The 27091-nt window shown below is 36.4% G+C and overlaps 3 protein-coding genes across 7 annotated transcripts in view; 1 reads left to right on the top strand and 2 right to left on the bottom strand.

Moving 5' to 3' along the window:
* The window catches only part of LOC122401666 (tubby-related protein 4), a 53018-nt gene extending 48493 nt beyond the window's left edge, over positions 1-4525 (bottom strand). For both annotated transcript variants that reach the window (XM_043403941.1, XM_043403943.1), the window contains exon 1: positions 3844-4525. In XM_043403941.1, coding sequence (XP_043259876.1) covers positions 3844-3939 — 96 coding nt within the window. In that variant the 5' untranslated portion in view covers positions 3940-4525. The remainder of the gene's footprint in view (positions 1-3843) is intronic.
* A 3451-nt stretch (positions 4526-7976) lies between these two features.
* On the top strand, positions 7977-10348 carry LOC122401691 (RWD domain-containing protein 1). 3 transcript variants are annotated; one of them, XM_043403984.1, is made up of 4 exons: positions 7977-8150; positions 8366-8667; positions 8743-8929; positions 9666-10348. In XM_043403984.1, exons 1-4 carry the CDS (start codon positions 8081-8083, stop codon positions 9779-9781), a joined length of 675 nt encoding a protein of 224 aa, XP_043259919.1. In that variant the 5' UTR covers positions 7977-8080; the 3' UTR covers positions 9782-10348. The 3 variants fall into 3 exon arrangements, with proteins under 3 accessions (XP_043259919.1, XP_043259918.1, XP_043259917.1); XM_043403983.1 differs by having other exon boundaries at positions 8318-8667; positions 9669-10348; XM_043403982.1 differs by having other exon boundaries at positions 8318-8667.
* Positions 10349-10418: 70 nt separating this feature from the next.
* On the bottom strand, positions 10419-26880 carry LOC122401690 (NADP-dependent malic enzyme-like). 2 transcript variants are annotated; one of them, XR_006259450.1, is made up of 12 exons: positions 26524-26880; positions 18499-18667; positions 17971-18129; positions 17707-17888; positions 16560-16869; positions 16275-16457; positions 15714-15939; positions 15508-15650; positions 15134-15428; positions 14759-14903; positions 13703-13879; positions 10419-11645 (listed from the first exon to the last, which is right to left on the bottom strand). XR_006259450.1 is itself a non-coding variant. In XM_043403981.1 (11 exons), exons 1-11 carry the CDS (start codon positions 26547-26549, stop codon positions 11639-11641), a joined length of 1845 nt encoding a protein of 614 aa, XP_043259916.1. In that variant the 5' UTR covers positions 26550-26880; the 3' UTR covers positions 10419-11638. The 2 variants fall into 2 exon arrangements, 1 of the variants encoding a protein (XP_043259916.1); XM_043403981.1 differs by lacking the exon at positions 13703-13879.
* Positions 26881-27091: the final 211 nt, after the last annotated feature.

The raw sequence follows: 27091 nt of genomic DNA, 5'->3' as shown, positions 1-27091 counted from the left end.
TCTATGTAAACTGAAACAAGAGACTGTTTTGATTTAATGTATGCATTAAATACAACTGAGCAACTAAACACATAATTTCAGAAACGTTTATATTTTTAATGTATTGTAGTATCACTACTAATAATAAGCGTGTACCAGAATAAGGTCGCTTATAAGAATAAACAGTTATAATAAAACAATTACTTTCAATGCAAGTAGAAGCTAATTATCTTTGCCATATCTATCTGTGCCATAAATAGTAACGATACGTCAGTTGATATATTTTTAGCCGGTAATATATGACGATACAGTTCATTGAATACGTTGAATATATTCACATATGTCTAGCCAGTGACATCTAAAAAAAATACATAGTGATTCATATAAAGTGAGCAATTGAGTTTAGAGATACGAAAGAAACTGTTGAGTTAAAACCGTACTGTTCAAACAAAGATACGTTATGATGGATATGATTAGGTTTCTAGGTGGAAATGGCAAGGTCATCTCAAAGTTAATTTGACTAATTATTAATTAGGTTTTTTTATTAACCTTACTTTTAACCTCTCTAGGCATATTGACACTCCTCGCTTTGAGAATTAATTGTCTCCAATTAAACTTTTTTCGCTAAATCTAACTCGTCAGGATATGTTATGTATGTCACGATAATTGATGACTAAATGGCTCTTTTATTTAATCGTTATCGGAATTCGGCCGAACGGTAATTGTAAAATCGGAAAATTTACCAATAGAAGATTTTACAAAGGAAGATAATTGAATTCAGTCAGACGGTTTTTCGAGAACGCTTTGACGAAACGGTTAACGCTCGAATAACGATCGAGTACGTGGCAATTTGCGCGCGTGTGTCAAACCGTAACGAATGCCGGTTGAACGCATCGAAGTGTCGTTAATTTCATACCGAACACGCGGCACCAGCCACGGCTCAAAATGACAAATCAACCTGTTCACGCGAAATACGGATAATTGATTCAACGTTTCCATGGCAAACGCATCTTAAATCCTTTTTTTAAACGCGTTTAATAATAACGCTTTAAAACTTTACGCATACATTTATACGCTTCTAAAAAAACACACGCTTCCTCCAAGTATAGTTCGAACTACAACGAAAAGAGTTATCGAACAGTTTTAAAATAATGATCCTTCGAAAAAAAAAAAATAGTTGCTACGAACTTTCTTCCATAAATATATAACCTTTGCATTATATAATACAGTGCATGTCTATTTTAATCACTGCTGGATCTTCGTAGATCCATATTTTATCTCCAACAATATTCGTGTATTTAGATTTCTAACGTGTCCATAAAAAATAAAGAAAAGAAATGAATAAAAACTAATTAATACCTGGATCCAAAAAGACACCAACCAACCGAACGAAACAAGAGAAGTTCGAAGCTCTTCCATGCCTCGGTTATTGAACAACCGTGAATATTTTGATTACTGGCGCAAGGGTTAATTCGCGGACGGCAGTGAACGCGTTAATTAGGGGCTTAAAGCCAGGCTAGAGAATAACAAGTTTTCAGGTCATTTTTCCCTGCAGGTAAATATAGAATATAATGCAGAGACGTATCAACTGCTCCAGTTGCATTCGACGACCACGTTCGACGCTCCAGGACGGGCATTGTCTACGGTTTCTATGACGCGTACCGCGGCGAGGATCGACACTTTCGATCCTGTGTAGCGTCCGCGTTTCTAAAATAACCGACGACCGTCTCGACGATCTAAAAATTCACCGAAAAAAGAGCGGAAGAAAGGGACGAGACCGGCAAGATCCGCCACGCGTTGGCGTTTCGTGATATTTAACTAGTGCAACCTTATCGCGTTGAACAAGTATTATTGGCTCGATTATGCCATTATGCGTCCGACATTTAGAAACATTTAGTGAGATAATCCACCTAACACGACAGCGTACCTTGACGATCGGTTAAGTTCACCTTTTAAACAAAAAATATAAATTTCAATAGTCTGGTACGACGAATATATTCATAGTCAAAAAATCATATCGTTAAATTTTAAATTCCATTCAGGAGCGATATTTTTAGCTTTCCAGTACGTGTGATTCGCCTTGGGAAATTGACTGAAATCGACTCGTGACGCTATCGTTACCGCTTACATCGACTTCATCCGTAATTTCATAGAAGTTTCTACCGTTCAGACCGAGTTTACGTAAGCTGCTGTCCAGAGTTCTCCGTTTAATTTCTCCGTGAAGGAGTCAAGGTTGTCTAGAACTCAGTGTGAAACTGGTTACCTTGTCGTGCGGATAGTAAATACATATTTACAGATTACTTTGAGACAGACGTACTGTTTTCCTAAGAAGATCTTGTTCAATTACATTGGTATTCTACGAACAATCTTTTTAATCTCGTTCCATATCGTAGACTACTGCAAAGGATTATAAACATTAGTCACTTGTGTCGTGTGAAATTTTATTCTGCTCGCTGAATCCCAATCAGAAACATCGCAACCAGGTCTTGTGTAAAGTTGGGGCACTATGGTTCTAACCGTGATTGTATGCTGCCCGCGATTTCGACGTGCTTTCGTGACGTATACTTTGTAGAACATGTATAGTAAACTCGTAAAAACTGCAAGATGCCAAGACGGTAGCGCCCTTGACTGCAGGGTGCCAAAAATTCAGGGCTGATCTAGAGGGTTCTTTCTCGAATGCTAAAACTTTAAGTGGGGCTTTTGTTTTGTTGACCGAAAAATAGGTCATATTTAGTCATTTTTTGTTTGTTTCAACTATTCGGTAAATCATTTACATATTGTACAGGTACATTTACATATCGATCCTCGTACAATATATAAATTTTATCACATTTTCGATTAGTCGAACTTTAATTTACCTGGACGATAAACTGTTAGTAACTAACAATAAGTGAATTCTAAAAGAAACCTCATGAAAATATTGTGGTAAAATTTTAAAAATTCGTTATATTATAGTATTTTGAGTTGACACCTAAATTTTCAAGTAGTCTTTTAAAAAACGATAACTTTTTTATACGGCGTGTACGATATCTCAAAAGTTATTTAACCGATCGACTTGAAATATAAATATGATAATAATAAAGAAGTACAAAATAATGAAGAACTCTTAATGTTCTTAATTTTCAATTAAAAATAATTGCGACGAAACGACGACATAAAACCAGTTTTATTACAAGTTTTATGCCTCATTGCTATATTACAAACGGAAGTTGAAATAATCATGGTTCAAACGAAAACTGGATGTATATTTTATGTACATCCAAAATTTCAAGTCAATGGGGTTAGTTTTTATTATTAAATTCTGCTTACGGTAAAGTTTTTGCTACAAGCCTTCCTACTTAAACGCCCATATTCCCGTCAATACGTGAAAACCCTAAACTTTAAGAATCCGTAAAAAGATGAATTTTTTACCCAAGACACGAGGTAACCGCCTTAATATTGAAATAATTTGTCAATATCTTGTCGATTATTAAAAAACAGGTTATAATTTATGAGCAACGAAGTTTTTGGTCAAATATGTAAATACGCAGGCTTAAATACAACCCTGATTAAATTTATGGTCGATTGTCACGGCTAAACTACCGAACATTACCATAAGAAGGAAAGAGGCACTTCTCAAGATGAAAATATTAAAAATTCATGTCCAAGGCTAATAAGAGGTACGCCTAACCGCGTGAAATGTAATTAAGGCTAAAGGCGGGCGTACGAAATATTAATAAAATTCTTGGTACGCGCGTTTATGTCGTAACGAACAATCTCGTCGTGAAATTGTGAGAACGTCGGTTTGGCCACGTCCGTAGGTGGCTATGCAATTTGTTCCGATGACTACGCTCCGATAACCTTGCGAAAGAACGAATCACCTACCTCCGGCGACTCATCCGGTACCTTGCCCATCCAGCTGAGCGACAGGATGTTGCAGTCGCACTTGGCATTGTTGTTCTTTTCGAAATGCAAATGCATGGTCGCGTAACTCGATCGCGGCAGCCGTCTGGGTTATTCGTCAGGCCATCGAAGCCGGCAGCGACCAACCGCGATCGTCACTCAGCTAAGAAGCGGGCACAGCGCGGGACCCTCTAATACCATTAGTCCGCCAGTCGTTCCCGAGCCCCGAGGATCGCTGGTCGATAATCGAATTCTCACCGAAATCCTTCACGCGAGCATCGATTCGATCGCCGTGGCGGCCGATCCGCGCCGCGATCCCTCGACGACCGTTCCCTCTCGGTGTTTCCCGAATGCACGTCGTCGCGAGCGCGAAACGATAGAGCCGACCCAGTGTCCTAGATGCGGACCGCGTCCACGCATTCGAGCTTTCGTGCTTTCGGCGAAATGGTATCGGCTATGAGGTAGTAGCAGACGATCACCCACGGACCGGTCGAAATCACGCGAGGCTCGCGGGCCAGCTTTCTTCGCGCGGAGTCATTTGTTTGGTATCGCGGTCGCCATTTTGTCGGCAGCTTAACAACTCCACCACCCCCGAGCGGGTTCGCGATGATACGGCTGCGACGCGGCAGGACACGCGCTTGGCGAAGCGAGCCTCGGGTGAGCTTTCGTCGCGACCGTACGTCCGACTGAAAGCTCGGCCGGAGCTGCCACGCACGAGGCACCGTCGTCGCGTTCTGCGAACGATATTGATTGCGTTCCGCGCTTGCTTGCTCTCCTGGCCACCTGACGGTCTACGGACGTGTTACATCCGCTGCAAGCTTTTGCGCGCTACCCGGCACCGCGTACGAATTCGGGCTGGGTACGTTCCAACAATTTAACCCTTTGCGGTACGAGACATTTTTTTACGTTTCGTTACAACCGGTCACGTGCAATTCACCCACGGCACGGTGGACCGAAAGTGTCGGAAACGCGCCGAAAATTCAAGACTTCATCGAATCTTTCGAAAACTTGGTAATTTAGGGTTTTCGAGATTGCTGATGTCGAATCTGAAATCAAAAATTTTAATGGCGATACCAATACGCGGTATATAGTGGCCTCCAAAGCGATTTATATCTTTTCTTTTTATGGTCTTTTTTTAACATAAACTAATTTAGATGCTCTTGTTAACAATGGTCTCAGCTTTCATAAAAAAGAAGTCCGACGTCTAACACTTTTCCACATGTTTTTATAAGCTCTCCCAAAGTTTAAATTGTTGAAAACTTTGCACTCTTTGTTTATGGTTTAAAACATGCTTATGGCACATATAAATAACTGAAATATGCTTACTTAACTGTACAAAAAAATCTATATTTTGATATTTTATAATAAGTAATTAAAACAATTATTTTCACTTAAAATTTAATAATGTTACCTCTATAGTGCTATATTTAATTACAAAATCGTCTAAAAAAAGAAATATGTATAGATTTCGAGGCTTTCGAGTGTTGTTAGTTTACAAACAAAAAAATGGTGTTAGCTTGTCTTTACTGTATTCCACTTGGATTTAAGTTTAAGTCACGATAACAGGATCATTATCATTTTGGCAAATGAAACTGTTATTGCGTGCTTATGGAAACATTGTATTCTTCGATACGTCTACATACTGAAACTAGTCAATAATTCCATTAATTCGGCGTATCGGTCCAGGGCCTCTACAAGAGAAACACGCCCACACCATTATGCTTTCACCTCCATGTTTCATAGTCGATAAACTGCTTTGTGGTTTCAAATCTTCGCCAATTCGGCGTCTGACATATCGTAGACCGTCAGAGGAAACACGATTGAATAATACTTTTTGATTTGAATAAAATTTCAAACGTTTCTCGTCAAATTTTCGTATACGTAGTTCAAATGCTTTTTTAAAAAACTAAATATATTTCGAACTCTACGTCTTCTATGAAAGTTATAGAAACAAACGCGTGTGTTATGCTTGCTCACTTGTCGGACACCTATTTTTCTTTCATGTTTTCCGTAACTCTCGCGTGTCCATAAAAACATGCAACACTCGAATATGCCTGTATGCTTTCATTTACGATGCTGTTGCATCTCAAAAATATCTTTGGCTTAATCTGAAGCAAATTCTTAAAAAGCAAACACAATTTTATTATATTACTTGTTCTTTTAAAAAATAAGTCAATTTTACCACCCTCGATACTATTATACGTCGGTGTCAAAATAGGAATTCTAAAAATAGTATTTTCCTCAGGAATGTCACTGTACTTATTATCATTATGTTGAGCAATTATTTGTTAAAGTATATTTTGGTTCAATCCCCCTCTTATTGAATGTCGTATATTTGCTTTCTAATTGCCCGTCGTCTCTTTATCCAGATCACTGTATTTGTGTTGTTGAAATATCACCAAAATTCCCAAATATCAATGTATTTATTATGGGATTATAATTGACCTCGTGTTAATATTCACCCGAAGTATTTACACCATCTGTTTCAGCATGCTCATCAAATATATTAGCGTTTACATCTACATATAATATCCAAATATTAATCTCTATAATCTAGGACAGTTTAATAGTATGTGTAATTGTCATGGAACATTTTTATTTCCAATGTTCATAAAATATATTTATAGAAGAAAACAACGTAGTAATCATTTGACGTTATAATATTATCACATTTATAGCAGACAACAAAATTCTCTATCGTAATATTTAAAATATTTAAACAAGAATGTCTACATTCTCTATAATACCCTCATGCTTCGATGAAATGAACTTTTATTTAATCCCTGTTAACGTTACCTTTGATTTTAAGTTGTTCGGAATTAGTTTGAACATGGTCTAAACTCGGTTGATTAATTACCCAATCGATTGGAAAATGTATTAACCTTTTCGGCGTTGAATTGTTTTCTTTGGTTAAAAAAAATATTCTTGCATATTTCAAGCTATTTGGGTTCACTAAATATAGATGAACTACCATTTGTTAAGTAAACTGATTGGTTTGGGATGCTCATATGCTGTTATTAACTGGTTTTACACATATCTCTGTGATCGCTATCAGGTTTTGTAGGAAGTAAGTGACGTGAAATCCTCCTGGCGTCCTATCAAATTAGGTGCACCTCAGGGAAGTATTCTCGATCCTCTGTTATTCACCATTAATATAAATGACCTGCTTTCCACTCTATTACAAGCACATGTTATACGTCAATAATTTACGAATCTATCTGCAACGTTATCGCAATAATCTTAATGAAGCTATTAAAATAAAATTATGTGAATCGTATCACAGAATGGGCCTTACAAAACTATACTTACTCCTAAACCTCAACAATACTAAAATTCTTGACATCGGTTCTTGTAAATTTGAAATAATGAAGATAGATTTACTCAAAAAAGTGTTGGTACTTAATACAAAAGTATTGTATATTTATTATAAAAAGGCGTTTACTCATTTATTTCGCGAGAAAGATAATGCTGACAATGTAGTTCAGGTTTTTAAGACTAGAATAAAAAGCGAGAACGGTAAAAAAGAACCACTTTGTTTTCCAAACTTATTTTTATTTGCCTTGACCTACATGTAAGTTTCTTCTCAACGAATTTCATGACTGCGCGCAGTTTTCGTTGTGAAGTCAATGTTTGATAAATAGTTAAAATTTATTACCAGCTCTGTGTTTGATTAATGTTGTTTGACCGTTCGCAAAAATACAGTTAGCATATTTTCGGAGCTACTGTGTTTAATGTATTTTAAGAACAACATGAGAGAGATTACCTTTCATCCTATAAAGAATTTCTTTCTTTATTTATATGATCCGTTTGTAATAATAATGAAACTTTGGTACAGTTTAATTTATTGAAAGCAGTATCAATTTTTAAAATATTACATTTGGAAGAATCGTGGGATACATATTTTGTTGCTTTTTAAATACAAAATTTGATTGGCACAATGTATAATATGTTTCCATTTATTTATTCAAGCGTTGTACACTTTGATTTTTGTTCATTATATTTAAATTTTGATCTTAAAGCTACGTTTTCAATATAACAGCGGCTTTAAGCGGAAATTGGTAAACGATTTATGCGCATGTGCAGTATGCAGCATTAATTTTGCAGCGCTACTTGCCGTTGCTGTCATGGTTATAACATGATTTCTTGTAATTTAGTCGAAGTTATCAATTAAATCTGTAACATAAGGAGCCTTTAATAAATTGGTTTTAATCCAAACACCATGGATTACGAGGACGAGCAGTACAATGAAATCGAGGCTTTGAAATCAATCTATTGCGGTGAATTGGAAAGTAAGTAACGGTGCATAACCTATAAATTTGTTTTTCCAATATAAACACATTACTATTTTCTCAATAATTACATTCAAATTGTTGATTTAGTGAAGCAACAAATTTGTATTAATTATTGTTTTGTTGGCTTCAATTGTAAAAACACTGCAAATAGAAATTTTTCATAGTTTTAGTTACTGAACCATATTACACATTTGCCATACCCATTAAAACAGAGGAGTATGAACCAGAAACTGTGAATGGTCTTAGTTGTCGTTTAGAATTTACATACACTGCAAAGTATCCAGACGAGGCACTCCTCATATCAATAGAAGAACAAGAGAACTTTGAACAAGGGAGTGCAGAAAAATTAAAGCATCATTTAATAGAAGAAATGAATGAAAATCTTGGAATGGTTATGGTATTCACATTAGTTAGTGCTGCTCAGGAATGGCTTAATGTACAGTGGGACAAAATTAAATTAAATAGAGAAGAGTCTGCAACAAAAAAACTCAAAGAAGAAGAAGAAGCAGAAAGGGTATATTTAATTAAATATGTATTTAATTTTATAAAGTGTATAAATGTGAAAGTGACTTCATTTTCATTATTATAGAAAAAGTTTGAAGGAACTCGAGTCACTGTAGAAACATTTCTAAGTTGGAAAGAAAAGTTTGACCAAGAAATGGGATATACAAAGCGAAGGGAAATGGCTGAACGCGAAGGGAAAAAATTAACAGGCAGAGAATTATTTATGACAGACAAAACATTGGATCAATCAGACCTCAAATTCTTAGATGATGGTATCGTTATGAATTTTCTAACCCTTCTGCTCCAAAGAGTACATATATACGCTTTCAAAGAGTATTTTCTAAAAATGAACACTCGCATACGAAGAGTGTATATATACGTGTCTGTCGTATGCATGCTAAAAAAATAATTTTAATCTCTATAATAAACTTTATTACAATGTTTATTACAAAAAACAGAATATGCAATCGCGTATTGCAGGGGTGACGAACTAGCGATTCGCAAGCCACTTGTGGCTTCTTTCCCTACTTTCCTATTTCGCGCATGCGTAGAACTGTCCCCCTCTCCCAACTATGCTTACTCTGGCCCAGTGGCTGGGCACCTAACCTAATTAGTATGAAATCTGGTGGTGGGAGAATTGGTTGGCTGGTCGGGAACTATTGTGACTTTCATGCTCACCAAGAGTGCACGTGACGAGAATAGTGTGCGTGTGGCGATGAGAATGACGGTGTGCGTGCGGGGTGATAAGAGTGACAGTATACGTCCAAAGTATGCGTGTGGCGAGGATGAGAAAGGGGTAATACACTGCGACTTTCCGACGATCAAGTGGATGGTTGAACGAGTGAGGGTAAAGGGCCCACTGTGGGCTCACGGGCCGCCAGTTCGTCAGGCCTGGCATAAGAACTCCGTATGTCAGCGTCCATAGTGATCACATTTTCTCACAACGTTCACATTAAATCGAGACGTAGAAAATAAGTAAGAATGCATCGCTCATTTTTTAATCTGTAGGAGATGCTGTTAAGGTAGATGAAAGTCTGTTTCAAAATCTCGATGATTTGGATCTGGAAGACGATGACGACGACGATCCTGATTACGAACCAAACGCTTCTGACGATAGTGCCTAAAATAAATATAATATATTTTCAATGGAAGGGATGCAGGAATCTAATACAAGTAGCATATTAAGACAGTAGCACGCTTCCGTGTGGGTCTTTGGAGGAGTTGAAGTTGGTATAACTTTTGTACATTAGCACGTTTAGGGACTGATTAAAAGTAACCAACTAAATTCAACCCTGTAACATGTGATGAGAAACATCAGACAATGTTTATCCACAATGTGTCTCTTTCATGGACAATACATTCTATGCAATTACTCACAAGATGAATCCAACACTTACAAAAGAAATTAATACTTGAAAGTTTACCTTAAATACTGAAACTCGGATGGCAGATTGATGTATTGGAGATAAATTATAGCAGTACAAAATGAATTCATCAAAATTCATTGGTGCTATTTGCAGTTTATATCACGGCTAAAACTTGTTGACAACTGTTATGCAGATAACTTTTACACGTGTAAGTGCGAAAAAGAGTGAAAACATTCAATAAGGAAAATACTTTTTATAATTATGTACATAGTTGAATTACTTTCATAAAGTTTTGTTTAATAAATCTACTATTATAATTCCCTCACGCTTAATTGAAGTCTCTTCGAAAAAAAAACCTATCGAAAGTGGAGTACAGTGAAATAAATTGACGCACTAACGATCATGAATTAACATTTATTAATAGCCTTAGTGTATAGTCTATACGCACAGTAACAAATTTCAATGAGCGAGGAGTTACGTTTGGATAATATAATTTCCGTTCTTTTCTCGCTCCTACATCCGCGACATGGTTTTTATGCAAACATAGTGTGAATCCGCAATAGTTCGTACGACAGGTGTCGCTTTATGCCTGTAGCGTGGCAGTAATTATAATCTAATCGATGTTGTCGATCGAAGTTTTCTATTTTATGTAACATACAGGAACATTTTGAGACAATTTTCATTTCGTATATTACTTAACGTAAGAGTGAAAATTACAATGTGGTACAAAAAATACGGCTTTTACAATGTTGTACTGTTTTTCTTTTTCTGATCATAATGTGTACAAATACGTTATTAAATTGAACAAACGGTGCGACAACTTGCATGGCCTTACACAGTATATCTAATAATGGGTTAAAATATTTTCGTGATGGGAACATTTAATCCGAATGTTCGTCATTCTTTTTCGACAAAGTTACTTAATGTATAACTCACGTCGCACAGATCTGCGACATACATATGAGCTTGCGCTGTCCACGGATGGAGCCCCTTTATGCTGATTTGTCTCTTTTGCACGCTGTATTATAATTATATGAAATGCGTACAAATAACGCGAAATAAGCTATACCGTTTATGCATATGGTTACAGGAGACAAAATCGAGGAAGCCTCCGTGGACAATACTGCTGCAATTTAATGAATTATTCACCGGGGTTTCTCTTTAGGAAAGTTCAAGAAAAGAAAAAAAAAAATTCCTTCTCGATTTCGTGGCATTACTCGTTTCACGCGCAGCAATAATACTTGTCCAACATAAAATGGCACGTTAGAGAGTACAGATCATAAATAAATTAAATAAATAGTTTCCGTTGAAACAGGCCACGAGAATTCGATCTTAGAATTAGCGAATAACATATACATACTGGTATCGTATACATCGTCACAAAATACAGATACGGTAATTAAATTATCAATAAATAAGTACTGAATATCGACGAGCAAAGAATCTCGATTGAAACCGTCAATTCCCTAACACTGTACGCGATAACATTTCGGTTTCCTACGGTTATAGATGTGGCCACTTTACAAAACATTTAATTTCGCATTCGATAAAATTAACTTAAAACGTGTGTGTATACATCAGAGTAGTCGTCTTGTCTTTAGACTCGCCAACACGTCATAATCTGTTGGGAGAAGAACACTGTTAGTAATAACATAATACTTCTCAGTATTTCTCGTTTAACCAAGCAACTCGTCGTGGACGTATTCGAGGTACGTGCACGCAAAAATAAGATCAGCTCGTGGGCGCATCAGTTTTGATTATTTTTTAACGTCCATCTATCGCGAGCTAACGGCATTACACCGTGAGTTCGCGCCGCTTGGTTAAACTCATCACCGCTTTTATGTCTATGTAACCAAATTAAACAAACTCGTGGCAGCAAATATCCTTACGTATAGGTAATCCAAATTTAATAACCATTCTTGCTAATTAATGATTAATTACATTGCGACACATAGCAAGCACATTATATGCGTGTACCAGTTTTCTAAGGTTTCACAGGATTAGGTATTGCACAGCATGCTAGACACCAGAATACACCGTTTATATACATATATATATGTATATATAAAGACTGAAATATTAACAGCAAAGAAGGGCATTTCCAACACACCCCTGAAAAATAGACACTTTTCACGTAGAGAAAAATAGGTTGTATCATTTTATTTGCATAGAATCACTTAACGATGCTTCCTGATCGCTCGATAAACACGAAGATCAAGGATGTCTCAGGAACAGACACGTAATTGCATTAATATTTAAGAGCGCGAAATATTTCATGATATCTCGACGTTTATTACGGAATAAAAATATTTTCTACGCGCGATTTTTCGCGATCTTTTTCAACATAATTTGATGTACATTCTACTGAGTGTCTCGAAATTCGGAGTATAACCGAAATGTGAGTGATTCGTTGTATAAAAATAAGTTTCAAAGTATAGAATAATTTGTTCGTACAAGACTTAGTTTGAGGTTCTACTGTATTCTGTACCTGAATTGTATGTTTTGTTAATTTATTTATAAAACGTTCTTCTTATAACTGACTATTTGTGTCTAAGAAAAATATGATTAAATATAGCAAAAATTTTGATTTTGTTCTATACTATAACCGAAAGAATGCCTTCAACACTTCTTTAATTAATATATTTCAAAACTTTACCCATGTTCGTTTAGTCAAAATTCAGTCAAGAATATACAGAAACAAAGTTTTGTACAAATAAATATTATTCTAGTTTGCTACTTATTTTTGTGCGCGATACTAATCACTTATCGATTACATTGAGAATTACGGGACATCCCGGATACGAATAAATAAAATGGTACTGATTGAACGTGAATGCCAATTGCTGAAATAATAATAAGACATTTATTCAAAATTGGAAAGAAATAGTCGTTTCTTGCGACTTCTCTCCAGTGAATATATTTAGAATAATCTTTACTCAAAGTCTTTGAGAAATGTATATTGGGATAGTGTATATAAATACAAAACATCGCAAAGTAAAAGCATGTTAGAGGATATGAGCTGAGGAATTATGTTGGTTTTTTCGGGGTGGGTTTACGGACTTCTGACATTCACTTGAAGGTCGTCCGTAAAGGAAAAATCGGGCAACCTTAAACATACAACGAAGAATTAGTTTCTATATCAAAAGGGCATTGTTTCTTCAAAGTAAAATTTCAAAAGAAAAGTTTGTTTTAAAAAATTAAACATGAATAGAAAAAACGAAATGTGCGTTCACACTTGTCACCTTCATATTCATTTCTTGATCGAAAACTATCACCGTATAAGTATCGGTGTATTAAACTATTCGTATATTGTAAAATTATAATATATTGCATGGAAGTGCTTTAATCTACGAAGGAATACGTTACTATTTCACTTGTTTGCTTCGTAAAACGTAATTGTAGAGCGTACATGGACAACAAGTCCATAAACTTTCTTTAAATACTTTCAATGATTAACACCTATCATGATTCCGAGCGCTAAATTATCAATCCTAATACTGTACTGTTTATGGGATGAAGGAGGACATTAAAATACTGCAATGTTAGCTTACTGCGACATACGATGCTGTAGTAATAGCACTATGTCATCGTGATTTTTTTTTTTCGTGCTTTAACACTTCGTGCAAGTTACATCGTAAAAGCACTGGTATTAGTCACTGACAAAGTAACAGTCCTTACAGTTAAAACTGTTTAAAACTGCACTGTTGCCTGTATTTGCCACGACCTGTCTTATATTTTCAATTCAGGGCACAGCGATATTTTTATCGACAATAGTAATAATGATAGCCTCTGAATATCCCGCTCGGTAAAACCCGCTACAGATGTTTTAAATCGTGGCGGATTTCTACAGTCTCTCTGAAAAAAATTAATTAAAGCTTCAGCTGCTTGTAACGAAATCAATCGCTGTCGAGCAACGAACCGATGGTAAAAGAATGCTGTTTACTGATAAATAATGGTACTACAGCCCTTAAAGCAAGCAGTTATTATACAGAATTAACCACGTAACTTCTCTACCTGTATTATTTTTATTGTTAGTTGACAATGAAAACAATTGAAGATAATATTTACTTTAAAAACCAATAAACTACAAGTGGTACTTATCATTATCAATAGATCGATTTTGCTAAAAATCTAATCAGATCTTGAGACAAGGTATAGAACTCAGATATAAAGATAGATATAAAGAAAAATATAAACAAATTTTTTAAATGTTTCTCGATTATAAAACAAAATTTGATTAGTCAACTAAGAAGAATAATTTGGATGGACCAATTACGTAGTTTATCCTGCATAAAAGTTTCAATTTGCGGAGAAAAAATTAAAATTTTGTCATGGTTATTTTTTCTTCGCAAAGAAAGATTAGTATACGTACAATACTGGCGTGAAATTGAGCATATAAAATTAGTTGCGTTGCAGCTACTACCAAAACTTACTTTGCAAGTGCCATTACTTTTTCGAAAGATTAAGAAGCTACGTGCAATGTTAAAGTACTGTGTTGCTAATCGTGATACCATTGCAGTCTCGTTTGCGTCTAAACTCGCTATTTCTTTTACACATTATTACTTTCCTAAGTGAGTTCTATCTGTTACTGCTACTTTCTATCAAACTACGTGTTATTTTCCTAATTATGTAAATCGTTACTAAAAAACTTCCTTCTATTCATAGTGCTTGTATGATGAAATTGTAAGTGACATAGGGAACTTTGGTCATTTGTGAAAATGTTGGAATACTTACACCTCTGGCAGAATGCGAGGGTTAGCATAATCGCCCGGCCAACCATAAACATTTGGTAGTGGACTGTCATAGTTGGCATCGTACATTTTACTCACGATAAACTTGCGTATATCCTTCGGTTCCGGATATTCGCTCGCTAATCCAGCTGAAAAGGAAAGGATTTTATATGCAGATTTCAAAATACCTAGATAGTTGAAATTTCATTTCCTGTATCTAAAAAATTTAGTCAATTATTTCGATAATTAATTAAAATAAATAATTTCTTTTTTGAAAAATACAATAACGCATACAGGGTTAAAATAGAAATCGTATTCTTATATTTCTATCTTAGAAATCGTAAGACGAGGTAAGTCGAAATAACGACGAGCAACTTACTTCTCGCGTAAGCGTAATTGGCAATTCGAATAGCAATGTCTATCGAACATTCACGAATGGTGCCTAACGGTGGATACAGGCTACCCATCTCAAGATGTTCGTCTTTCACGTGATCGGCGACTGCTTGGGCGGAAATAAGGAACAAATCCTCGGTGATGTGATGACATCCGGTCGCGATGACGCCCAATGCGATTCCAGGGAATATGTACGCGTTATTTCCTTGACCGGGTTTGTAAATTTTCCCGTTGTAATTCACTTCGCCGAACGGCGATCCCGACGAGAAAATGCATCTTCCCTGGAGGAAACAATATTTTCCGTGATTTTAGCAACGCGCCTATTCTTGCAAAATTTAATACAATAAATAATATTCGTACATCCGTGAAGTCGTACGCCTGCTGAGCCGTGCACTCGGCCTTGCTGGTGGGATTACTCAATGCAAAGATCAATGGTCTTTCGTTGTTCTTGGCCATTTCTTTCAATACTTCAGGAGTGAACGCTCCTGCAGCCGCCGATGCGCCTGTTTGAATATTTCTACTTTAGACAGAAATCGATGCATGTCGATGAACAAAAGTTTACGCACCAATCAGAACGGTCGGTTTCACTTCTTTCACAACATCGATCAGGTTTTTCATCACCTTGTGATCTTTCGCGTACCAGACCTTATGACCATCCAGGTTACCATCCGGTCGGTTTTTAACGAGCAATCCGTCGATGTCCATCATCCAAATATTATCTCGAGCCTGCTGTTCCGTGCATCCGTCCGCTTCCAATGCTTTGACGCAAAGATCGGCTATTCCGATAGCCGCCTGCGATCGAAACAAATAAATTTACTCAAAAGTAATTTAATTTTTCTTTTTAGGAGCATTGGAGGACAGACAGGTCTCGTTAATTTTTTCGTGTTACTTGTAACACTTTACTCACTTATGGGGTAAAGGTGAATCTCATAATTCAATTAATGAAATGTTTCCTTTTTGGATTCTTTTGATATGTCGAATTCAAATTTGTATGTAATAAGTAGTGAACTAAATTGGGACCCGTTACTCGTCAAAATAAATCAGTAACATTCGTAAATTAGCAAAGAAGTTTGCACATCGTTAATAACTGTTACATTTGAGATTCTGTTATGATATATTTTGCGTACCTCGCCGGCACCTAAGAAGACGAACCTATTCTCCTTCATCGATTTCTTCGTTATTCTTTTGGAAGCTAAAATTCCGGCAACCGCAACCGCAGCGGTGCCCTGTATGTCATCGTTAAACGTACAATACTTATCGCGGTATTTGTCTAAGAATCGAAAGGCGTTGTGGTTCCCGAAGTCCTCAAACTGTAATCATTTGCAAGCGTAAAGCATCTGCATTGGTCTACAGGAAGAATAAAAGTAGTAATTTTCAGGGCAAGTAGTATATTTTTTTTTTTAGAAACGTACTTGTATGAGAACGTTCTGACCATATTTCCTCACGCAAGCAGCCATAAATTCATCGATCAATTCGTCGTATTCCCCGCCTTGACTTCTCGGTTTGTTGAGACCGATATAATGCGGATCGTTTCTGAGCTGCTCGTTATTTGTGCCTACGTCAATAGTAATTGGCAGGCATTGGTGTGGCTTAATGCCTGCCAGAGCTGTATAAAGAGCTAATTTTCCTACTGGAATTCCCATTCCACACGCTCCCAGATCACCCAGACCAAGAATTCTTTCCCCGTCAGTCACGCAAATCGCGCGAACTGCTTGCTCGGGCCTGCGTTAAAAATAATCGTCCGTGTTAACAGCGTAAATTGCTTTTAACGTTTTGTGTAACGTAAGAAATAAAAGGAGGCCTTCGATACATGCACGTTAAACGATGTGTGGTCTTAAGAATTTTATCGAGGATTTCAATTATATATCGCGTAGCGAATGACGTTTGTTTAGATTGTTTATCTTTGTTAAACAGTTATCATAATATTTAAGGTTTTCCTTCCGGCGGATTACGTATATCTACGTGATTAAAGTGTTTGTTGCGCTATCGTTTGAAAAAGCAAACTATATGTTCTTCCTGTCCTTGAATCTTAAAGTCTAGACATTTTTCCACTTTCTAATCAGGATATGATTTTACATTTATCAAAGCAAAAATAAAAACTAAAAAACATTGAATTCTTTGGATATTCTGTTAACTGTTTATGCATTAATAACGTATACAGATGACAGACGACGCATATGAAAGTGTAGCTGTTTAAAGTTCGCGTACAGAATATCTGTGACAGTTGCTTCTTTATCTAAACTCATGATACCGAAAATCTAGTTAAGAATGCACGTGCGAGCACATGTGTCCCACTTTCCACAAACATTTACACTATGTATTTCGATATCTTGTTTATAAGCAGTTAAACGCAAGAAATTCTTTACTTGCTTTACTGCAGATTATTTGATATAATACTTAACACTACAATCATATCACGTACTCCATCGCTAAATTTTAGAAAAGAGTCTTATTCAAGCAGAATTATAGAGAAAAATAATAGAAGTATAATTCTTATGAAACCAAACTCTATCGTTAATGGATACACGAAGGTTTAAATGATATTTAAAAAATACGAACCAATTGTTCAGGATCTCGTAAATATGACCTTTGTCGAATATTGTAATAAACAATCCACGAGGTCTGCGATAAATGACGCCGAATTTCTGACAGGCTAATCCCACGGTAGGGGTATAAACAATTGGCATCATTTGCTCGATGTTCTCGCTTAATAGACGGAAAAATAATCTCTCGTTTCTTTCCTGCAACAGACAAGCGTTTCGTATTTATAATTGAAAGCATGTACGTTATTATAAGTTGTTGAGTAGGTTTATGTTTCTTTACCTGCAGTTCCACGAGATAAAGATATCGATTTAGGTCCTCGGTATATTTCATAACCGAAGCCTTGCACAGAGCCAGCTGTTCTTCTTGAGTTTTGAATCTCGGTGGCTGCAGACCGTGGATACCCAAAGATATCCTTTCTTTCAGAGTAAATGCCAAACCCTGTTCGACAGTATAGAAAATTAAATTCATTCTCATTCCATGACACACAGGCCCATGCAAAGTACTTTTCATTTAAAAATTCGTAATATTTATGACACTGTTAGTTTCAGAGCAAAGATTCTAACAACGACCTCTCAGTGTGAAATGGTCGTGTTTCCTAAAAAAGTCTTTACACTGAAGTAATTACAGAGTTTATTCTTTATTATTATACCTTGTATATAAATTAAAGAAAAAAGTAAAATATCTTGCAGAATTGTCTACAAATAGAGCCAGTATTTTTTTAACTTGCTTTTTGTTTCACTGAATGAGTTCTATCAACCCCTACAGTCGATACAAATAGGGTATATTAAGGACTTAATTAGTATGTACCTTATTAAGTCGGGGATCCCTTAAATGACCAATACCTTTCACCATATTGATCGGTACAACGTCTCCGCACACCTCGTGGATGTCCCTCTGCTGAATATCCTTCGCGGCAGGGTGCGAGGCTGGGAGGATTCGAGCCCATGATCCTGCACAATTTCTGCTGCTGGTTGACCTAACACGCACAACAAGCAAATTAATTATTCACTTTATTCTTTCAAGTAAAAATATTTTGCGATTTTTAAGAGCATATAGATTTTCCCCCCTTCTAGATCATTTATGGTTATGATTTTTAACGAAGCTTCAAAATTTCCTCCATAAGTCGCAAGATGAGTGCTATTAAAATTTATCTCGTTGCTAATTTTCACCCAGAGGCTAGCAGATATAAATCTTTCGCGAAAGGAGTAAATAATTATCGGATTTATGCATAGAATTTTTCGATTCAGACTCGAGTAGTTAACCTAATCTTTGCTAGACGCAAGCGAATTTTTCCTGATAGAAATGTTGTCCGTTACCTACAGAATCGTGACTAACCCTGATGTTATCGAACCAAGTTTCCTACATTCAATCAGATTACGAAACAACTATACGTATAATGTAATTTTTCGTAAAAGAAAAAAAACATATAATGCTGTCTAAATTAGGTTTACTTTTATTTTTCTACGCTTCTCAGAGAAATTTTTGCTTAAGAAATTATATGTTCGAACGATATTCGATTTCTTTAACGAACCGATCGCGTTAATTTGTATACTCGAAGTAAATTTTATTGTTTAATAACCTAACATTCGAGAATGTCGCATAGAATTTCAACATGACCGGGAGTTGGTCGCAGAATTCCTCCAACCTCCACCAGTGTTTGCCCTTGTGACGTATTTATAGTCATTCCAAATGCACGTTTAACGGGAACTGTCTCTCGGTTAATTCAAAGGGGATCTTGCTATCTAAACGCTGCAATAATATTCAAGGAATGAGCACATGTTCTACCCGTAAAAAAGCTCTAGAATCCAACCAATCTGTTAGATAGCGGACATATGTGACGAAACGGTCCATAGTTTTTGTTGCGATCTTTTATTTTTAAATTCAAATTAAAAAATATTTGCAGAACTCGTTTGAAGCTCGGTATAAAAACAGTACTCCGGTCACATTTTGTCTTTTTAACTGCATACTTTTTCAATGAAAACAAAAATATTCGATATAACCAAACTTACTTAGGTTGCAACTCGATAGAACAAAAAAAATTTGTAACTCTCCCCAGAGAAAATAACTTCGTTGGAAGGCTCTTACACGAGAATGATTATCTTAGATTAGGAGCGTGAGTGCAGTTTCTAAAATTTCAATATTGGGTTCAGCGTTCAAATATTTGCTGGTTTATAGGCTTTTAAACGGGGCACATGCCAATTAGTGTGTTCAACCAAGTGAGTCATTTGTGAAAAACTTTATGAAATGACGCCCGTGAGAACAGACCAGAACCACTTCTGCGAAATCACGATTAACTGTATTCGCGAAATGCGTGACTCATTCGTCAATAATCTTGACTTATAATAAATGATAATCTTTCTCGTGGAAACACTCCTTGCTAGGTATAAGGGTAACAATAAAATATGATCAAATTATGCTGCCAAATATTTTATAGGGATGTAAATCAAGAAGTCACGACACGAACAGTCTTGTGGCACGCAACCTTGTGCCAAATCGTAGACCATTTTAACGACGATAGACGAGATAAACTGTGTAATTACAAATAGATTATGTTCTTAAATATACTTTTCAAATTGTATTGTTACACAAAGTGTTACTGAACTAACCTGAACTCCCGTTTTTATGTCAGGTTTATTTGTTTTTTTTGTATGAGAAATAGAGAGCATATGACTGCATGCATTGTTAGGCAAATCTGATTCATAAGTAACGAATAAACATTTCAGATTCATTTGCAAATTAATTTCGTCCGTTTACGTTTCGTTCGTAAATTGACTCGTAAATTAGAATCCAATGGCAGATTGTTAAAACCCACATCCATGCTAGCGAAATAGCACGGCAAAACAAATGTTTCGTAGATAATATTTGTGTAGTTCTGGCTGCAGGTTTGTCCAAACAGAACAATATAGTAGTGAAAATGTTCAAACAATGTGATAATATTCAGTATGTAACCATCATTTGATTTTAAACAATCTTGTTATATTATGATGATCGTATTTAAAAGTATTTTACAAGGTTAAGTTCTTGGCGTACTGTTAAATATTTTATATATGCTGTGCTACGAGAACGAAGGTATCGTGACACTAAAAATGTTAGGAAAAGGTTCGTATCGATTAAAAATATTCTGAAGGCAACGCAACAAGAAAAGTTGTGTATCGCGCCGATAACTCGATGCCTATCATGCGATAATAATATATTCATTATAAGTACATACTATACCTTGGTGTTCGAAAGTCATCAAACGAAAATGAACAAAGAATGCAGGAAAAACTTAGAACTTGCTAGGTATATATTACGTAAAGACGATAAAAATTATACAAGATTGCGTTTGGCACCTACAATATTTTCATTTGGCATACCTCATTGTCGTTTTAGCCAATTAATTCTTTGCGCTATAATTATATTCTCGGTGTGGCATATTTTTTGGAGTGCGTTGTTAAGTTTAAATGATAATTTTCATTGTTTAATTTGATCCCCGTCAACGATAATTTCGCATGTAGGAGTCAAGTGCAATACACTTTTATCAAGAGCTTATTATCAGGCATTCTAGTGAGACAGGATTTATCAATTAACCGTAAAGTATAGATAATAGCTGGACGTCGTGTAACACACCGGTATCAGTTTGATCTGGTTATAACTGAACCGGGAATTAAATGTTTGACTGCAATTGATCGCGTTTGATGAGCAGTGATAATACCGGAGAACTTGCCTCAATGATTTCCGTTCCGTATATAGCATTTAATTTAATAACTATTTACGCGACACTAATAATATTATACAATGAAAGGAAAGGTATTTTAAAGACACGCGTTTAGGTGTAATAACAATATATACTTCATTTCTGAATGAGAACAGGGTAATCTATTATTATTTCAGTGGCATGCGGCCAGATTTAAAGCAATAACTCCGAAAAATATGCTCGTTCAAATCATTCTGTTCTAAAAGAAAATATGTTTGTTATGCCATACCTACGGACAGTTACTTTTTGCAAATTGTTGTCATATTCGAGTACAATATTGTTTTACGAAAATAAAGTATGCACATTCGAACTATATTTTTTATAATATTTATTTCGTAATACTGTTTATCCTAATCTGTGTAGTAAAATGTCTTCTACATATTCGTTCATGGAACAGTTAAAAAATATGGTTTTAGAATTGTCTAGTTAGTTTTGATCGAATCGATAGTCCCTTTACGCAACTGATTTGTAGAATTAGGTTTATTGCGTATCACATGGTGGCCTTGATCATTACGGTTTCCTCGTCATCGAATGAGTTCAGCTGCGTGACGTCAAGTGACGTCACCTTCCCATACGGAAGCACATATCGCACATACCAGTTTGTTGTAGAATCGCACATAGTCGTGCACACATTATTGCAGAATGATTTTCTTCGTTACAATGTATTTATGCGCGCAAGATACGCAACTTGAATGTGAATTGCTGCAACGCTATTTATAAAATTTTTAACTAGAACTTTACAGGAAAATTATTTGCAATTTTTCTGTTCGATGCAACAAAGATGTTTCTGACATTATTGACTAATTTTGCAAACTTTGTATATAACGAGAGTACATCTTTTTGTATAGTATAAGTATCCTTGCTAGACGCGCATAAAAATATTGAAATTACTGAAATCATGTAGATTTTGTTGCGGCTTTTTTGTGGCAATTAAATTAACTTCTTCCTTTCGAGCTTGTTCCATCGTTTAAGATAATAAATCGTTTGCCTAACGGGCATGAATATGCAATAACTTTTATCACTAAATGCATTCGAAAAAGTAGTCGTAAACTGTTTCTTGTCTGTGGTAATGTATTATTACCGCAACTTCACATAACTTTACGCCATTCTCTGCGTAACGTACAATGTGGCCACATAGAATTCCATTTGAACGCTCTAAATAATAAATCCATGCTTAGCATGCATTATGTAAGTTATTCGATTTAACGTGTTACGTAAAGCGCCGATATAATTTTACCGATGCGAAAGTGACAGGTGCCATGACGTATGTTATGATTCTTTACTTCTGACTTCTCACGACAAATTGTTCACGTAAAAAAGAAGGGAATTATTTTATAAGGCTCGCGCGAGAGGAAGCTTCCTTTATTACTCATCGCTGTGCAACGCAAAATTTGCGACATTTACTCACGTACGTAATAACCAAGAAACAATGTGTTACAATGAAAGAAGAATCACATTATATACTGGGTGTTTAGAAACGTATTTTACATGAAATATCTGTTAAACGGCCACCGTACTATTTTAATAAAAAATCGAAATTTTAATCAAGTAAAAGCATAATTGTAATTACATGATTCATTTTACTTTATTGCAAGCATTTAAATATTAAATTTCACTTTATTTTAAGCAGTTAGGTTTAACCCATTTTCATAATTAGCTCATATATGTATCTACATGCGTAATTTCTCTGGCTATTATCATTAGACTGGGTTAAAAGAAATATATAGCGATAGGGCCATATTTTTTATTATTCTATATGTATGATGCAAACGGGTTAAATGTAATTTTTATTTAAACGTTCGATCAAAATTCTGTAGTTATTTTTAAATATTTGAATAAAGACTGTGGTATTCGATACTTTTTACTATATTTACGAGACGTCTTATAAGTTCACGACTTTCGTTTCAAGTTCAAATGACTTTTATTTTCGAATGATCTTGGAATACTTGAGTCACTGAGTACGTCGAACTTGTCCTTTGTGTTTTCATAAAACTAAAACGAATTGAACCGAAGGAAGCTGTGTTCAAAGTAACTTTAATAAAATCAAACAATAGTTTGTTGCTTCTTTTAACATCGTACTGTAAATGAAAGTGAAAATAGAGGCTTGGTTACACGGTCTTCTGTCGGTTACTGTGTACTAATTGTTCGTGTCAAGTTTATTTCGAAACATTATGTACAAGGTTATTTGGTCATATAGTACTTTATAGAGGTTTGTTTTGCGAGCCATATTTACCAAACCGGTAATTAGTAAATGTGTATGCCAATGGAGTTATAATACAATATAAACAGTAGGTATTATTAATACCTTAATAGAAGTGTCGTCCATTGTTGTATAAAACTAAGTTAATGATAAAGGGGTAAGGGGTTGCAGTCGAGTATTGTTTGTACAGACCACACAAATAAATTTGAAAATACATCCTGGAACAGAAACAATTTGAGCACACAGCGCAAAATTAAACGAAGTCAAAGTATTTCTATTTTTTGCTTTATGGAAACCGCAGTACTGTCAATTTCCGAGAATCCTCTTTAAAACGCTGAACACTGTGAGGTTATAGAAATAAACCGACGCGTCACATGAATTCTTTTAAAAACATGTACAGTCACGAACAAAAGTGTGTTACAAAATTATAGATCGGAAAACAGACAATCGATGTTTGATAGTTCTTTCGTTTTTCCTTAATAATTTATATTTAGAATCATATTTTAGTTGATCCCAGCCTTATTGAATTTTTCTGAGTTTCTCTAAAAAGGGAAACTGTTTGCTGATAGCAGCAGCTGTTAAACATAAACTGGTCACTAAGAACAGTATTGACACTAACGACAAGTTAAAGAATTATTAGTTTCTAGCACGGCCAATGCAAGGAATTCACTATTTACTGTTTTTATTAATTGTGTATTTATATACATGTCATAGCTTAGAAGCATGTTAGACCGACAACATGAAAAAACATCAGGCATCGTATCGGTATTTATCTATTGTATTGCATGGCCTTGAATGACCTTGCATGATGATCGTCATAATAAAAATGCTATGACACTAAGGATAAACAAGTAAAAAGTTTTCTTTATCCAAAAATAATCCAAATATTTCAGTATTGACATAGAATATTTTTCCAGAAAATTCTGCACCAAGCTCTTAAATGGCGCCGCGTATCTTGTATTCAGAGACCATCTGGCGATTATTGTGATATTAATTTGTCATCCTCATTAACGTTCGTTTGTCGTGGTCGGTAGAAAGAAGCGAAAACACGTAAAGAAACGCAAACAAGAAATAACACTTTCCGAAAAAAGAAATTGTAACAAATTTACTTGCACAAAGGAAATATTATTCAGCTATTGTGGAAGTCATTAATGAGTCGTTCTACAGTGCTAAGAAGCATGTAAAACAGTTCGATATTGTAGAAAAATAGTGGAGAAACTGATTCTAGAGCGTTTTTGTAATTTTCTAAACAAGCCTGTTAATATACATAGTTAAATTTCAAGGCTCGTCCGCATTATCGTGTCTCGTGCATGACAAATCTAACCTTGCTTTTGCTTCCGATCTGATCTAATGAATATCGGTGAATTGTCGCGAAAAACTTTTGTATCCTTGCTATAATTAACAATCAAGATCTTCGTTTGATTTAGTATCGCATACTCCAAATTGCACTTTTTTGCAGTCTACTTGTAATTTTACGATAAAAACTGTAAATGTAGCTGGAAATGCTGACTTCGAAACGTAGGTACATTGTAACGTAGCTTCACGCATCTCCCCCGATCAATAAAAAAATCTCGTTACGACGATAGGTGCGCCAAACCGAATCGATAACAAAGCGGTTCGTGTCGACAAACACAATCAAAAGAAATAAATACATCCAAACTCAAGCTCTGTACGAACGTTTCGATACTTGAGTTTTTGGTCACCTTCAGAGACTAAACAACAACAGTAACGTAAAACCAAAACAATGAAATTCCAACTTGAAAAAAACGAAGCAACCAGATTATCATCGTAATTTATAATTTCATTGTTTTGTTCTCAGATTACCATTATCGTTTAATTTCTAGAGACAACTCGAGTGCAAGGAGTTCAGTTAAGGCTGATTAAATTGTCATCTTTCATTTATTAATGTAATTCGATTGCGTTTGCACCGAGCGTTTCAAGTTTACTCCAGTCGCTTTTAAAGTACATTAATGTTTATTCCGAAATTGTTTAATTCGTTAAACCGCCAAATAATTATTTTACACAAAATAAAACAAAATTTCGACGTTCCATCACGAATAGCTTGCATTCCATTTTCTATCGCATCTTTGGAATATTGATGAACCTCGCTATATTGGAAGCAAAGATAGATGCAAGTTGACGATCGACTCATACAATGTATGGAATTTCGTCATTCTTTGTTACCTCTAGTAACTTATTCCCAGAGGCTGACTACTTTGTAAAGACTATGAGTTACCTTAGCAATGCGATTTGTCATCGTTTACACTAAGCGTTTGATACGAACGAGACGCTCGGGTAGATGGATGCTCGATGCAAGCTAGCCCGACATAAAAGATCGTCGTTCGCGATCGGAAGTTTCACCGAAACCCGAGATCCATCTTTCCTCGAATTTTTGGACGTCGCACGGGCGGTCGAGGAGGTCGACGCTCCGCGAGAAAGGACGAAACAGGACGACTCCGGGTGGAACGAAACGGGGAATGGTCGTCGAACTTTTCTCACGCGCAGGGATCAGGTGGCCCGTGAGGATGAGACTGAAAGAGGAATGGACCGGAAGGGCAGAATTTTCTAATGCCACCGGAACGCGAGCGTGATACAATCGTGTTTGGCACTGTCCTACAGAGCGCAGAGTAACGTGGCCTCGTATCGATCGTGGATTCTCTGCGCGCTCCTATTTTCAGCACTGCATTGCGGCATAAGCTAGGTTACCAACGGCCCTTCTCGTGAATATTCCACTGGCTTTTTCCACTTTGCCCGGTGTGGTCCGGAATCGCGGCGCGCACGTGCGTGCTGCTGCCCTGCACCGGTGTGCAACGACGCGGAGCGGGTTTCGTCTTCGAACCGAGACTCTCTCCGTTCCTCGTACGCGGTTTTTGCGTTAAAAATTTCGGGTACTCACAATATAGACTTTTGCAGGACGAACATTTCGCTCCTCGCGTGTTTACAGCTGATCACCTCCCACCCGACAGGATCGACGCGCGACTGCGCGTTTTCGGCTAATCGCGCTTACCAATGCCGACTCCGTTTGCTCGCGCTCGACGCCGCCGTTCTGTCTACGCTCGCGCGCACCTTTTGCTCTTTCAACGTCGGGTTCCTCTCTGCACCGCGGCCACGCATACGCACGACTGCGCTTCAAAACGATACGCTGGACTGCACACGCGCACGCTTTACGCACACTGGCGTTACACGTCGATTGCGCACCTCTCTTACTTGCCAACCACTCCTCGTGCGCCGAGATGCTAACCCGTATGGGTGGATGGGTGTGAGTGAATGGGGAATCACAGGGACGTTTAGACCGACGAGCAAACCGCGAGGTTACCCGAACTCTCCCGACATCGACGCACGCACGCTCGCCTACTCGATAAAAAACGTATGGTGGCGAAGCGTCGTGACGCCAGGCGTTCGTCGCGTTAACCATGGTGGATTGATTTGGAAACTTCGAAACTGTAGGTTGGAGGGTGATCGGC

This window comes from Colletes gigas, unplaced genomic scaffold, assembly GCF_013123115.1.
Source record: "Colletes gigas isolate AHSC1104 unplaced genomic scaffold, ASM1312311v1 Colletes_gigas_Sc00027, whole genome shotgun sequence".
NCBI classification, from domain to species: domain Eukaryota; kingdom Metazoa; phylum Arthropoda; class Insecta; order Hymenoptera; family Colletidae; genus Colletes; species Colletes gigas.
This window is presented reverse-complemented; position numbering and strand designations above follow the sequence as displayed.